The following is a 13049-nucleotide window of genomic DNA, read 5'->3' as shown; positions in this document are numbered from 1 at the left end:
GGCTACAAAACAGCTTTCTTTACTTCACAATTCTCTCCACAGAGAAATCTATAAGAGCTTTTTTCTTAATACAAGAGACTAAAAATCAACAGTTGAGAAGTGACAGTTGTACCTTGTATGTTTTACATCTCCATCACATTTCAGCCAAAGAGATGTGCAGTTTAACCCTTTAAGAGCTGGAAATTTGGTTTCCTACAGTTCAGGATCCTGACTTAACTCTTCACCTGACCCATACACCTCAGGACTCCAAACACAATCCATTTTTCCTTTTGTCAGCGTTAACTCATATGGCTGGGCAGAATGAGCTTCTTTACCACTGAAGACATAGGATTAAAAGCTCCATAAAAAAGACCAAAAGCATAACCTTCATCAAGAGAAATCTGAGCAGGACTGAGCAACTTCATAGATCAAGTGCTCTGTGTCAACTCCTGCAGCATTCTTTGCTTCCTCAGACAAAATATCATGTTCCTGGGGGACCAACACACACCCTCCCCCCCAACACTCCCCCAGTGTGCTTTCCCTGTACTTATGCTTTCTTCTTGCTCAACTGCCATTCTCCTGTGTCTGCTTCAGTAGCTTTGTAAATATGACCTGTGAAGAGCCTTTTTTACCTTCATATCATTTCAAGGATGCTTGAGTATAGCAATGAGACACATACTAGCCACAGCAGTAACAGCAGGCAATAAATCCAAAAATTCTCCCTAACATTTTGTTAGTCTGCTTCCAGAGGGGGTGTAGAAGTTAGACTGTGAGCAAAGCAAGCTCACTGCTGCACGATTACAGCACCGCCACCATCATGAATTAACCATCACTGAAGGTGAGAAAGACTGTTAGCAGATGCCTGAAAAGAATTCCAGGGAAGCTAGCAGAAGGCTGATAGTAAAAAAAAATGCTAATTTATTTACAGACTCTCAGTGGCACCCCAGAACATCTGCCAAACATAGATACACATAGATAGCATGGCAGGCCAAACCCGGATAGGCATTTGTTTACTAAAATTAACTACTTCGTTCTGGTTCACTCAGGATGGTCTTGCAAGATGGAAATAAAACCACAATACTGTCACTCTTAAACCTCAAGGAGAGAACACGATATTAAAGATGATACTAAAAAAACCTGAAATAGTTTCACTGCACAAGATTAAAAGCACATCCTTGACAGGAAATCTAATCAAACAGTCCAGGAAAGCCACATAAAAAAGAGTATTCAGTGCAGGAAATCTACAAAATAAGAAGAATATTCTTTCATTTCTCAAAAAGAACTTTCACCAGTGTCCATTTTGCCAATTTCTCTGATGTTTCAATACATGCCTTAATAGCCTTCTATCAAGTACCTGAACATTCACTATAATTTTCCTAGACTTATGTCTTAAACAGAAAGCATCTTGATTTTACAATATGATGTATTATTCATTACATCATATAAATTTCTGCCTTCCTTGTTCATTTATGACTTGAGATCATTCTTTTTCCAACAGTAATAAACATACTTTTGTGAACTCAAACATGGGGAAGAAAAAAGGAAAAGGAAAGCTGCTTGACATGCTAACACAGAAGTGCTACTAGAAAACTAAGAAAAGTTTGCAGAACTTACCAGAGTTCCCTCTGCTGTTCTTGCTGCTTTGTCAGGATTGGTCCTCATTTTGACCATCCCACGTGTTGAAAAGTGTTTGGCTGGCTAAGTAGGTTCTAAGGTTAGCAGTGCCTTCTGTCTCCCTAGCTTGCAAATGCACCTTCTTCGTTACATTACTTGCATCCACCACAGCTCATGAGACAGGTCTGAGCTGGTGGTCAGACCTCTATTTGGACCTCCATGGTAAACAGACATGTATGTCAAAAATCCAGAGAGTTTATTCTGCAGAACTGCAGGGCACTTGTTTTATTTTTCCTGAAACATTCCAGACACTCACAATGCTTAGTTTATGATCCCTTATACATTTGTTACTGCAATTCCACTATGCCAGAAAGCACATTATTCCCTCTTCTCAAATTTAGGAACCTCCAAAATGTCTTTCTGCTGCTAACAGGAATATGCCCATGCCCTATACACTCCCTCCTCAAGACACTCATATCATTAGCACCTTCTCACCCACATGAGTTGACCATTTTCCCCAAGGTGGTTGTAAGAAATTAGTAAGTGAAAATCTTTTCAATCAGTACAAATTTTGGTCAGCTGAATTGAAGCCCAGGGACAAGGGTGAGCTTAGGGTAAGGCATTGTAGCATTATTACTAGAAGGTTATTACAGTCATAAAACTGAGGGACTGTCTGCACATATCTGCCATATTGACCCAGAAGACTTTCTGCCTTGGAAAGTGACTATCACTCTGCCAACAATTTAGGGACACTACTTTTGTAGATGACTGCCACACCCCAGTACTGTTGGGCAAACTTCACTTCTGAGCAGAAAGAGACGTTGTGCAAAGCAAATCTAAATGCTTCCACGTTGGAACACAAAAACATCCACAATTTCAAAAAAACTGATAGCTATTAAACTCACTGAAATCTACAAACACAGCATAAATATTATTGTCCGCTGTTACATTTTTCCAATAGAAGTTTAAGTATTTTTTTAAAAATCTGCATAACATATCTTTCAAGACACTGGATATTTTAGGTTCAGCAAATGAAGATGTTAACTTTTTAACTTGTCCAGGATAAGCAAGTGCAGAAAAGCAAAATAGAATTGAAGCACAGAAGAAAACAATTATTTTTAGATGTTAAAGTATTTCACAAGGGAAGAGCCAGGAATTTTGTCATGTTTTTTAAAATCAATATTAGCCTTGAAAATTCCTCTCCACTTCAAAGTGTGAGAAAACAACTATTCTGCATTTAATATTCTTTGCCTCATTTTAACTTCAATTATTTTCAATATCCTTCAGATAAAAGGTACCACCATTCATAGAAAGAGGTTTTCCTCTAGACAGCAGCATCATGTCGCCTTTCAAACTTTAAGTTTGTAGTTAAACAACTAATGATAATGAATATACAACAAGGACCTTACCTTTTACACCACCAAATGGACCATAAGTCATATTACAAGCAGTTCTCTGAAGATTGTGCTCATACATCAGCTTAATCTGATACTGGTTCCCATGTTCCACATTTCCCAGAGTTCCTACAAAAAATGAAGGGTATATATTTATTACTTTGATCCACACATTGTGGAAGAAGTAAAGGACTACCAGTGTAAACAACCTGAAAAAACTGTAACTTAATCCTAGTGACTTTGAGATGTGGAGGCTCACCCTGTTGTGATCAACGATGCAAAGATAAAAGACAAATAAATGCTAACAAAAATAATTTTGTGATATACATCACATTCTCCAAAAAAGGTCTTCATGAATTTTAACTTCCTGACCCCTTCAGGGAAGGAGAAGAAATTCAAAAAGTCTTTTGTAAGGAAACTAAAGTTAAAACTCACCTTTTAAGAATCAAAAGTTTTCACCTCGTGAATAAAGTAATACTTAAAGACTAATATTAGCAAGCAGGAAAAAAAAAAACCAAACCTCTGTCAATAGTCACATCAGCTGGGAAAAAAGTGTTTTGAGTGAGTGATACATAAGCTAAATCCTACCACAGCTTTACTATACAAAGATTATCTCAACACTGTCTTTAACAACATGTTATGAAAGATTTGTAGCTTATGCTAACCTTTTAAGCAATTTTTCCAACTAAAATCAAATATAGCTTTTAAACAATTACCCCTAAATCAGGCCCATGTTAGGGAAAAGATTGGAATAGACATGAGGGGGAAAAGCCCTGGCTGAGTAGTAACTAGATAATCAGCAACACTTGATGAAAAACAAGTTAGAAAGTTGTCAGTCTGTGTATTCTGCCTCTAATAAAACATCCAGGCCATACTTCAGTCAGCCCTGAAGTATGCTTTCATTTGTTAAGGAGAAGCAGCATAGTTATTTTATTATGAATAACAGATACAGTACCATGTATAAAGCAAGTAAAGATTCCGCTTTATGAAAATGTAATTTGCCATGGAAGCATAAAGAAATAATGATAGTTATTTCTCAAAGGAGCTTGTTTGAGAGTATCCATTCAGATGTCAGAAATTACCACTAAAGCATGCATATTTACAGATTAGTATGAAAAGTCTATTAAGGATTGCAAAATTTTACTTTTATTATTACTTAACTGCTTAAGCCATGCAGACCAAACAGCAAATTATACCTAGCAAAGAATTCTAGACTTGCTGTTGTATGCCTTGAATGCAAATTTCAAAAAAAAATTGTTTTAATAAAAATTGTACTGGTAGGCTACAATCCTAAGACATAAGCACTATTACAGAGAAGGGAAAGTATGAAAACTGCAGTAGATCTTGAAGTGGCACCTCTCAACAAAGACCATTCTTACAGGTGTCTCCAGATAGGCAAACAGAATTTGAAAATAGAGCATGTGTTTGTAACGTATTTGCCTAAAAGGCTGTGAATAGGAAGCAAGCTGCTCCTACAAGAAAACCATGCTCTTGTAATGACAGAGGAGCCACAGATGTCCCTGCACAGAGAAAATTAACAATGCCATATTGCCTATTGAATTTGGAAGATGAGTGTACAATTAATAGATCTCTTAAATCTGTGCTTTGCTCTAAGCATATAGAAGACAGAAATCAATGTACAGAATAGGTATTTTGTGACTTGCCTCTTCACACAGAGAGAACACATCATATAGAATTTCCAGCCAAAGGCAGTAGAGGAAAGAGGATATAAGAAAAAACACAGTGGTTTCACCTTCTTACCAGTATTAACCTTCTGTCTTCTCATGGGCTACCTTACCAATGTTCTGGCTTTTTAAGAAATTACCTGGAGTTTTGATTTCAGAAATAGTTGTAATTATTTATTTTTAAAGAGCTAAGTAAGTTGGCATTATACAACCACTTGTTCATTAGCATGTTCAACAGTAACATCCAGTCCTAAAATTGTAATGAGAACTAGTTGTTTACAGTCACTACCAACCACAGACTATCACAGACATCACAGCATGTTAGCCACTGAGCAGATCAGCAAACCTCTGTTAACCTCTGGGAAATAGCTAGACCTAATTACTGATGTTTCCTCTTCATACATGAGTTTGAATGAGAGAATGTGACTGCAGATATTCAGGGATGATGAGCAAACACTGCATATACCAAGTTTACCATTACCCTAATCCAAACTTTAGAATACACTTAAAATCACTGGAAAGCTTGGATCTGTAAACTAACCTGAAACAGCATATACACAGAGTTTTCGGCAATGCAACACAGCCAGATGAAGTGCTTCAGTACCACTGTAAAGAAGGGTAAAAAACCACTATTTTTAGATCAATTCGAAGTAAAATTTATACAGGATAAAATTCAAGTAACATATTGAAATTGCTTTCATGTGTGGACCAAATGCAAAGGTTTGGGTGTTAGATGCTAGCATAAAAAAGTACTGATCTTCCTAAATTCATGCTGAAGTATTTTGAGTTAATTTCAAAATCAAAATGAATCCTTTAGGGACATATTTTCAGATTGAAATATCAAGAGCAACCCAGTTTAGCTCGAAACTCATTTCAAACAAGGTGCTGTTATTCCTTCATGGAAGGATGATATGAGGATCACCGCTCCAAACAAGTCTTATTCAGCAACCACAGACACTACTTTTTTTAAAATTCACTTTTGTACTAGCTGCATGGAACATCTGAACACTCACATATTTCTTTCCTGAACCCAAGCAGTACTTCCAGCAGGGAAAGTACCTGTGCTGTAACTCTAGAAAATGTTTTAGTTCATTTCACAGAGCAGGGTATTGGAATTCCCACACAGGGTCACTCCATGAGCACTTGAATAAAAGAACAATTTCCAAAGGATGGAGGCCTTCCAGCTTGTGCCCTTTGATCTCAGAGCATGAGTCTTTCCCATGTTTAGTACAGGTTTTTCTCTCATTTTTAAAATAAAGTTCATGATGCAGTATTAGAAGTCAATTTCAAAATTAAAATGCATCCTTTAAGAACTAAATTCTAAAATAATGTTCTTCTAAGTAGATTCCCTTACAGCCAAATAAATGTAAGGTCTTTTCCTTAGAGCCATAGTATCTTTCCTCTACCTGGCCATCTACTTCCACTAAATTCTTTGGAATTAAAGATCTTCTGTCCTCTGTCCTCTATCAAAATGAAAACAACTGGCCAATATTACATCTTAGATCATAACAAGTTAGTCAAGTTTTCTTAATACCTTAAAAGATAACTTTCAATATAAAGTTTTTCCTGTTCTACATGCTCCTAAAAAATTATACAAGTATCTGGCAGATTATCCTCCATATATACCTTAAGTAAAAATTCTCTCATATCAAGATGATGTAAGAAGCAGATCAAATGCATACTACAGGACACATAGATGTAATTAATAGTTGTCCATCTGAAAACTGGAAACTTGGCCTCCAAAATAAAGGAAGAAAATCACATCTAAAACTTTAAAAAAACAAAATAGCCAGCCATTTACTTACGAAACAAATTTTCCCACTTCCACCTGCAATATTGGTTCTCGCAACTGCACTTCCAAGAGTAAGTCTTCGGGCTGTACTTCATCTCCAGGTTTCACAGGATGTGGATTAAAGATTCGGAGGTATCCCATATAACTGCCCACAATAACTTTATCTAAAAAACAAACAAACAAAAAAACCAACACAAAGGATACTACGCAATACAGCAGCACATGTGGAATTCAGTTTGTTGCAGAAGTGTTTCAAATAATACCCTAAAAAGATAGTATATTGACACGATTCAATTAATGTTGATTATGCTCTGTCTTTTAGGTTAAGATAAGCAATTATCTCTTTTGCAGATTCATGAAAATTTGTCAGCAAAGGATTCAATATGATTATCATGGTGGTGGCACGGACCATTGTTACTATTCCATCATTTTAGACTGATGTCCACAATTCTTAAACACTCTCATTCATTTTGAAGAGTACTTCAAACTTTCAGTTTATACATCTTAGATTTGTGCACACACATATCACACCAGCAGAAGTGTGGAGTGTTAAAACTGGGATCGACGGCATTTATCCAAATGCAAACTAAAGCCTGATAAATACTGCCCGAAGTCAACAAAGCTAGGCCTTGAGATTACCTGCTCTTGAGACAGATCCATTATCTCAAAGATGAAGGAAATGGTCACATTAGAGGTTTTTTGGAATTGGTATTTTAAGCAAGTGGTCATTTGGTTGTTAGCTGAATAACAAAAAACTATTAATGAAAAAAACCCCAGAGGTGTCTCTCATGATAACAATCAACAACTCAAGTTGGTTGTCAATACTTACTTCCTCTAGATATAGGTCATCATATCAATGCAGATCAAAATCAAAACCAGTAAAACTTGTCCACAAGTCAGGAGAGCCTTACAAGTACCCCTAAACCATGTTGACCAGACTCTAAAGTCTTTGCATAGTTCCACGGGATCCCACATTAAAAGCTCAGAACAGTTGGTTGCTTTCTTTCTTCTTCAGCCACAAAAAAATCTTGCCCGCTCCAAGTCCTTCATTCAGAAAATACTGACTGCCCTCCCCACTCATCTTTTCCTGAACTCAGTAACAAGGATTCCATCAGCAGTAAACTAAATCCATTCTATGTATTAATTTATTAATACTTAAGTTTAGGTGAGGACATTTTCACCTGCTTTAGACATTAAGCAATTGATTAACTTTTATTCCTGAACGCTGGAAGAAAAAGAGCCTAGTCTAATCAACAAAGAGAAAATGTAATGTTGAGGAAGTTAATAAACCAGCAGACTCTTATTCCCACAACACTGTTTTAAGTCCTGCTTTTATATAATTATTTTTTTCCTTCTAGGAAAAGACTATTTTGAACTCCAGCAGAATTTTGGGGGTTTTGACAATGATACCAAGCCAGTGGACAATAGATGGTGTACATCTGTCTTAGGGGGGGGAAAGGATCTTAGCTCAGGAGTTAGAGGTCTTGTTTAGAGAGCTTTAAACTGCATTCGAAGGAGGAAAGGAAGAAAGCCAGGATCGCTAGAGATAAGCCTGGTGGTGTCATGCCAATGTTTAAGGGACGGTGTGCTAGTGAGATCCTTCCATCTGCCATCTCAAAGGAGGCAGGGGATGGACATTTACATGGCAGCAAAGGCTCGAGGGTTATCAACGTGCTAGAAACCACAGAAATGCTTGAGAACAGTCACAAGAGAATTAAGACTTCACAAAAAAAGGCGGCAGGATCAATAACGCAATTCTACACCAGTGCACACGGTATGAACAACAAACAGGAGGAGCTGGAAGCTGCTGTGCAGCTAGAAAATAATGACATAAGTTGCCATGACGGAAACATCATGGTAACTCTGTGGGATGACCCATACAACTGCAGGGCTGCAGTGGATAGCTACAAATGCTTCAGAAGGGATAGGTAAGGAAAGAGAGGTGGTAGAGTAGCCCTGTATGGTAGGGAGTGTTTTGATTGTCTAGAGCTCAACAATGGTGATGATAGGGGTGTTTATGGGTAAGAATCAGGGAAAAGGCCAGCAAGGCCTTTCATGGTGGGAATCTGTTATAAACCACCCAACAAAGATGAGGAGACAGACGAAATATTCTATAAGCAGTTGGGAGAAATCTCACAATCACTGGCCTTTGTTGTCATGTGGGACTTCGACTTAACAGATGTCTGCTGGAAATACAGCAGAGGAAAGCATCTAGGAGATTCCTGGAGTTCGTGGAAGATATCTGCCTGAAACAGCTGCTGAGAGAGCCAACAAGGGAAGGTGCCCCACCAGACTTGTTTGTGAACAGAGACGGATTTGTAGGTGCTGTGATGGTTGGAGGCCATCTTGGGCACAGCAATTACAAAATTGTATTTTCAATTCTCAGAGAAGGAAGGAGGGGGTTCAGCAGAACTGCTACCTTGGACTCCCAGAGGGTAGACTTTGGCCTATTTAGGAGACTGGTCGAGAGAGTCTCTTGAAAGGCAGTCCTGAATGGTAAAAGAGTCCAGGAAGGCTGGACATTCTTCACAAAGGGAATCTTAAAACGTATAGGAGTAGGCTGTCCCTGTGTGCCAAAAGATGAGCTTACAGGGAAGAACACCAGCCTGGCTGAACAGCGACCTTTGGCTGGAACTCAGGGAAAAAAGCAGAGATGACGACACTCAGAAGAAGGGGCAGCCCACTCAGGAGGGCTACGAGAATGTCCTGAAGTTATGCAGGACAAAAATCAAAAAGGCCAAAGCCCAGCTAGAACTTAATCTGGCTACTGTCATAAAAGAATAAAAATGTTTCTATAAATACATTAGCAACAGAAAGAGGGCCAACTAGAATCTCCATCCTTTATTGTATACAGGGAGGAACACAGTGACAAAGGGCTAATGCACTTAGTGCCCTTTGCTTCAGTCTTTAATAGAAGAAGAACAGTTGTTCTCTGGTTATGCAGCACCCTGAGCTGGAAGACAGGAACAGGGAGCAGAATGAGGCCCCCATAATCCAAGGGGAAATGGTCAGCATTCTGCTACGCTACTTGGACACACCGAGGTCTATGGAGCTGGATGGGATCCACCTAGCTGGTGGAAGTGCTCACCAAGTCACCCTCTATCATTTATCAGCAGTCCTGGCTAACTGCAGAGGTCACAGCTGTCTGTAAATAAGCAAATGTGACACCTATCTACAAGAAAGGTCAGGAGGATCCAGGGAACTACCAGCCTGTCAGCCCTACCTCAGTAACGGGAAAGGTCATGGAGCAGATCATCTTGAGTGCCATTACACAGCACATATAGGACAACCAGAGGATCAGGCCCAGCCAACAATGGGTTATGAGAGGCAGGTTCTGTTTGACCTGTCTGATCTCTTTCTATGGCAAGGCAACCAGCTTAGTGGATGAGGGACAGACTGTGGATGTTGTTTAGCTAGACTTTAGTAAAGCCTTTGACACCTTTTCCTACAGCATTCTCCTGGAGAAACTGGCTGCTTGTGGCTTGGACTCGTGCACTGTTCACTGGGTAAAAAAGTCACTGGATGGCTGAGCCCAGAGGTTAGTGGTGAATGGAGTTAAATCCAGATGGTGACCGATCACAAGTGCTGTTCCCCAGGGCTCAGTACTGGGGCCAGTCCTGTTTAATATCTTTATCGATGATCCGGACAAGCGGACCAAGTGCACTCTCAATAAGCTGGCAGATAACATGAAGCTAGGTGGGAGTGTTTATCTGCTGGAGGGTAGGAAGGCACTACAGCAGGATCTGGACAGGCTGAATCAATGGGTAAAGGCCAATTGTGGGAGGTTCAACACGTCAAAGTGTTGGGTCACAACAACCCCATGCAGTGCTACAGGCTGGGGACAGAGTGGCTGGAAAACATCCCATCGGAAAAGGTCCTGGAGATGTTGGTCAACAGCCGGCTGAACATGAGCCAACGCTGTGCCCAGGTGGCCAATAAGGCCAATGGCATCCTGGCTCATATCAGAAGTGGTATGGTGAGCAGGACCAGGCCAGTGATTGTGCCTCCATACTCAATACTGGTGAGGCTGCATCTTGAATACTGTATTCAGCTCACCATAAGAAAGACACTGAGGTGCTGGAGCATGACCAGAGAAGGGCAACAAAGCTGGTGAAGGGTCTGGAGGTACAACTTAGATTGGATACTAGGAAAAATTTCTTCACCAAAAGCATTGGAAGAAACGGACAAGGGAAATGGTTGAGTTACCATCCCTGGACATATTTAAAAGACATGTAGACGTGGTGTTTAACGAAATGGTTTAATAGTGAACACAGAGTGCTAACTGTTGGACTTGATGTTAAACATCTTCTGCAACCTAAATGACTCTATGAATTTCCACTGAAAAAGGCTGTACACCAAATAACTAACAGCTCAGCTTTATTCAAATTCTTTTGAAAAGGGACAATCTAAAATTAAAATAATTAAAATAATTTTAGAAGAGTATGGTAGTAATGAAATCAAACTCAAGTAGCTTTACTGAGCAAAAACAGAGCTCCAAGGTGAGCATGAGTATTTATTAATTTAAAAAACACACACACAAAAAACTTTCCCTGACAGCAAAGACCATTTCACAGTATTAATGACTACATAGAAAAGCAGGGTTTACTCAAGCAGAGTCACTTATTGCAATTGTCACTTATTTTCCAGACTAAAAGGGTTATTTGTTTTTCTAAATTCTTAGCTTATTAGCTCTTACCTTCCTTTTTTTTTTTCCCCTTAGGTTTTTAGAACAGCTTGGAACATGTTTGCTTCCATGACTAACTGAAAATGTTTTATTTTAAAGATATCTACCACTGAGAGAATAAGACATGAGAGAAATTACTAGTGAACACAAGCAAGGATTAACATGTTTAGAAACGTACAAATATAAAAAGACAGAGAGCACTGAATTTGTCTTCTTAAGCCTACAAGGACACATTAAAGACAGCAGACTTTAACTAGCCAACTAGCCTGGCTAACAAGCTTTCAGGTCAAAGCAATCTTGCAGCTGAGTGGCTTACAAGTCAGCAACCACATAATTCTGAATTTACCTTGTCCACTGCCACTATTATCAACATCAGCAACACACAGGCAGCCTTGGTCAAATTCTTCCTTTTCTCCAAGTACGGTGGACCACCAGTCTCTAGCTTTAAACAAAGACATTCTTCTGTACTGAAAAGGAAACAAACCATTGTCAAAAGTGTATACTAATATATACACACCTGTTTATACAAACAACTTCTCCTTTGTTCGTAAGTATATTACAACTCTTAGCTTCACACTGCACTAGTGTGAGCTGAATAAACATTAACTCCAGCGTAGTTCAAGAAACCACCCTAGGAACCTTCTTGTCATTAGTTAAATTAGTTGTGACAGAATCTGCTAGTTACACGAAGAAAATGCAACAAAATAACAGCTATTTAAAAAAAATGCGAAAAGTCTTCTGTTACAGCCATTAAGTAATAAGAAGTTTTCAAAGTCACAGAACTGAGGTTCTCTGTTACCAAGGAGTGTCGGGAAAAAAAAAAATGAGGCAAATCTTCTGCAAGAGAACTTATTTTTAGAAAAGTAAACGAAGGCATAAACAGACATCATCAAAACCTCCACCAGGTAATCGCCTTGAAGATGCTCTAGTGACACGACTAAAGAACTCGGTCACGCAGGGCACAAATCAGCTTTTCTGCTCCCTACCTGCTGTTATTTTAAGAATGGGGGAGGGAGGGAGCGAGGAGACTAATCCTTTTGTAGGCGGCTTGACAATACCGTTATCCTAGTTCAAAACTCACAGCCCATGTCCATGAACCTGGACGCACTCGATCCCACAGCCCGCAGAGGAGCCGAGGGGCATCCAGCCAGCAGCAGCTCCAGCGGGAAGGAGGAAAAAGGACGGGATTCGGAGCAAACGCAGCCTTGCAAGCCCGCGCCTTTCCTCTTTAAAGGATACGACGTCCAGAAAATTAAAGCACTTCTTTATTCCCTCGGGCGGCTCCCGTCGCTATGCCCGCTAGGCAACCTGCTGCCGCCGAGTGCGGGCTGGCACAGCACAGCCCTCCCCACACACCCCTCCTTCCCTCCCTCACGGAGCCCCTGTGCGGCACCCACAGCACCGCCGCGAGCCCCGGACACACACATCCCAGTGGAGCGGGACAAGGGAGACAGAGCCCGGCGGGGGCTTACTTGGGCGGGAGGCACAGCGCAGTCCGAGCCGCCCCGGGGCGGCAGCCCCGCTTCCTCACAGGTGCTCCTCGCTCAGGCGCGGCCCGAGGCGAAGCACAGAGAGACAGGGCGGCAGCGCTACAGCCGCATTTCCACCGCCGCCGCCATCTCCAGCATCCTGCTCTCCCTACGGCCGGTACCAGCCGCGCTCCGCCCCGCGCCCCACCCAGGAGGGAGCTTGGGAAGTGTAGTTTGGGAAGCGGCGCCGCGGGCCGTTGGGCTCTATCATTTCTTCCTCTGTGAGGGGGGGGGTGCAGAGGGAGGAAGAGAGGCATTCCTGTAGAGTTTCCTGAGCAAGGAGGGGAAAAAAAAAAAACAACTAACTTCCCCACAGCTTGTGCTTTTCCTTTTTTCAAAGACCCTGACAGGAACCTCTCGCCCTCGAGGCGG

General features: G+C 40.6%; 1 protein-coding gene across 6 annotated transcripts in view; it reads right to left on the bottom strand.

Moving 5' to 3' along the window:
• BBS9 (Bardet-Biedl syndrome 9) overlaps positions 1-12807 on the bottom strand; it is a 299630-nt gene extending 286823 nt beyond the window's left edge. For 5 of the 6 annotated variants that reach the window (XR_005566117.1, XR_005566118.1, XR_005566119.1 and 2 more), the window contains exons 1-5: positions 12621-12806; positions 11495-11615; positions 6478-6628; positions 5214-5278; positions 3003-3116 (exon numbers count right to left, since the gene is read on the bottom strand). Coding sequence is in view for 2 of the 6 variants with exons in the window: in XM_027729162.2 (XP_027584963.1) it covers positions 3003-3116; positions 5214-5278; positions 6478-6628; positions 11495-11606 (442 nt within the window). In the remaining 4 variants the exon portion in view is untranslated. Of the gene's footprint in view, positions 1-3002; positions 3117-5213; positions 5279-6477; positions 6629-11494; positions 11616-12620 lie in introns of all 6 variants that reach the window. The other variant, XM_027729163.2, reaches the window with a different exon arrangement.
• Between the last annotated feature and the right edge of the window lie 242 nt (positions 12808-13049).

The sequence above is a fragment of the Pipra filicauda genome, unplaced genomic scaffold, assembly GCF_003945595.2.
Source record: "Pipra filicauda isolate LSUMZ 115617 unplaced genomic scaffold, ASM394559v2 scaffold62_size3274119_pilon, whole genome shotgun sequence".
NCBI lineage: Eukaryota > Metazoa > Chordata > Aves > Passeriformes > Pipridae > Pipra > Pipra filicauda.
The sequence above is the reverse complement of the archived record's forward strand: the minus strand, read 5'-3'. Positions and strand labels throughout refer to the sequence as shown.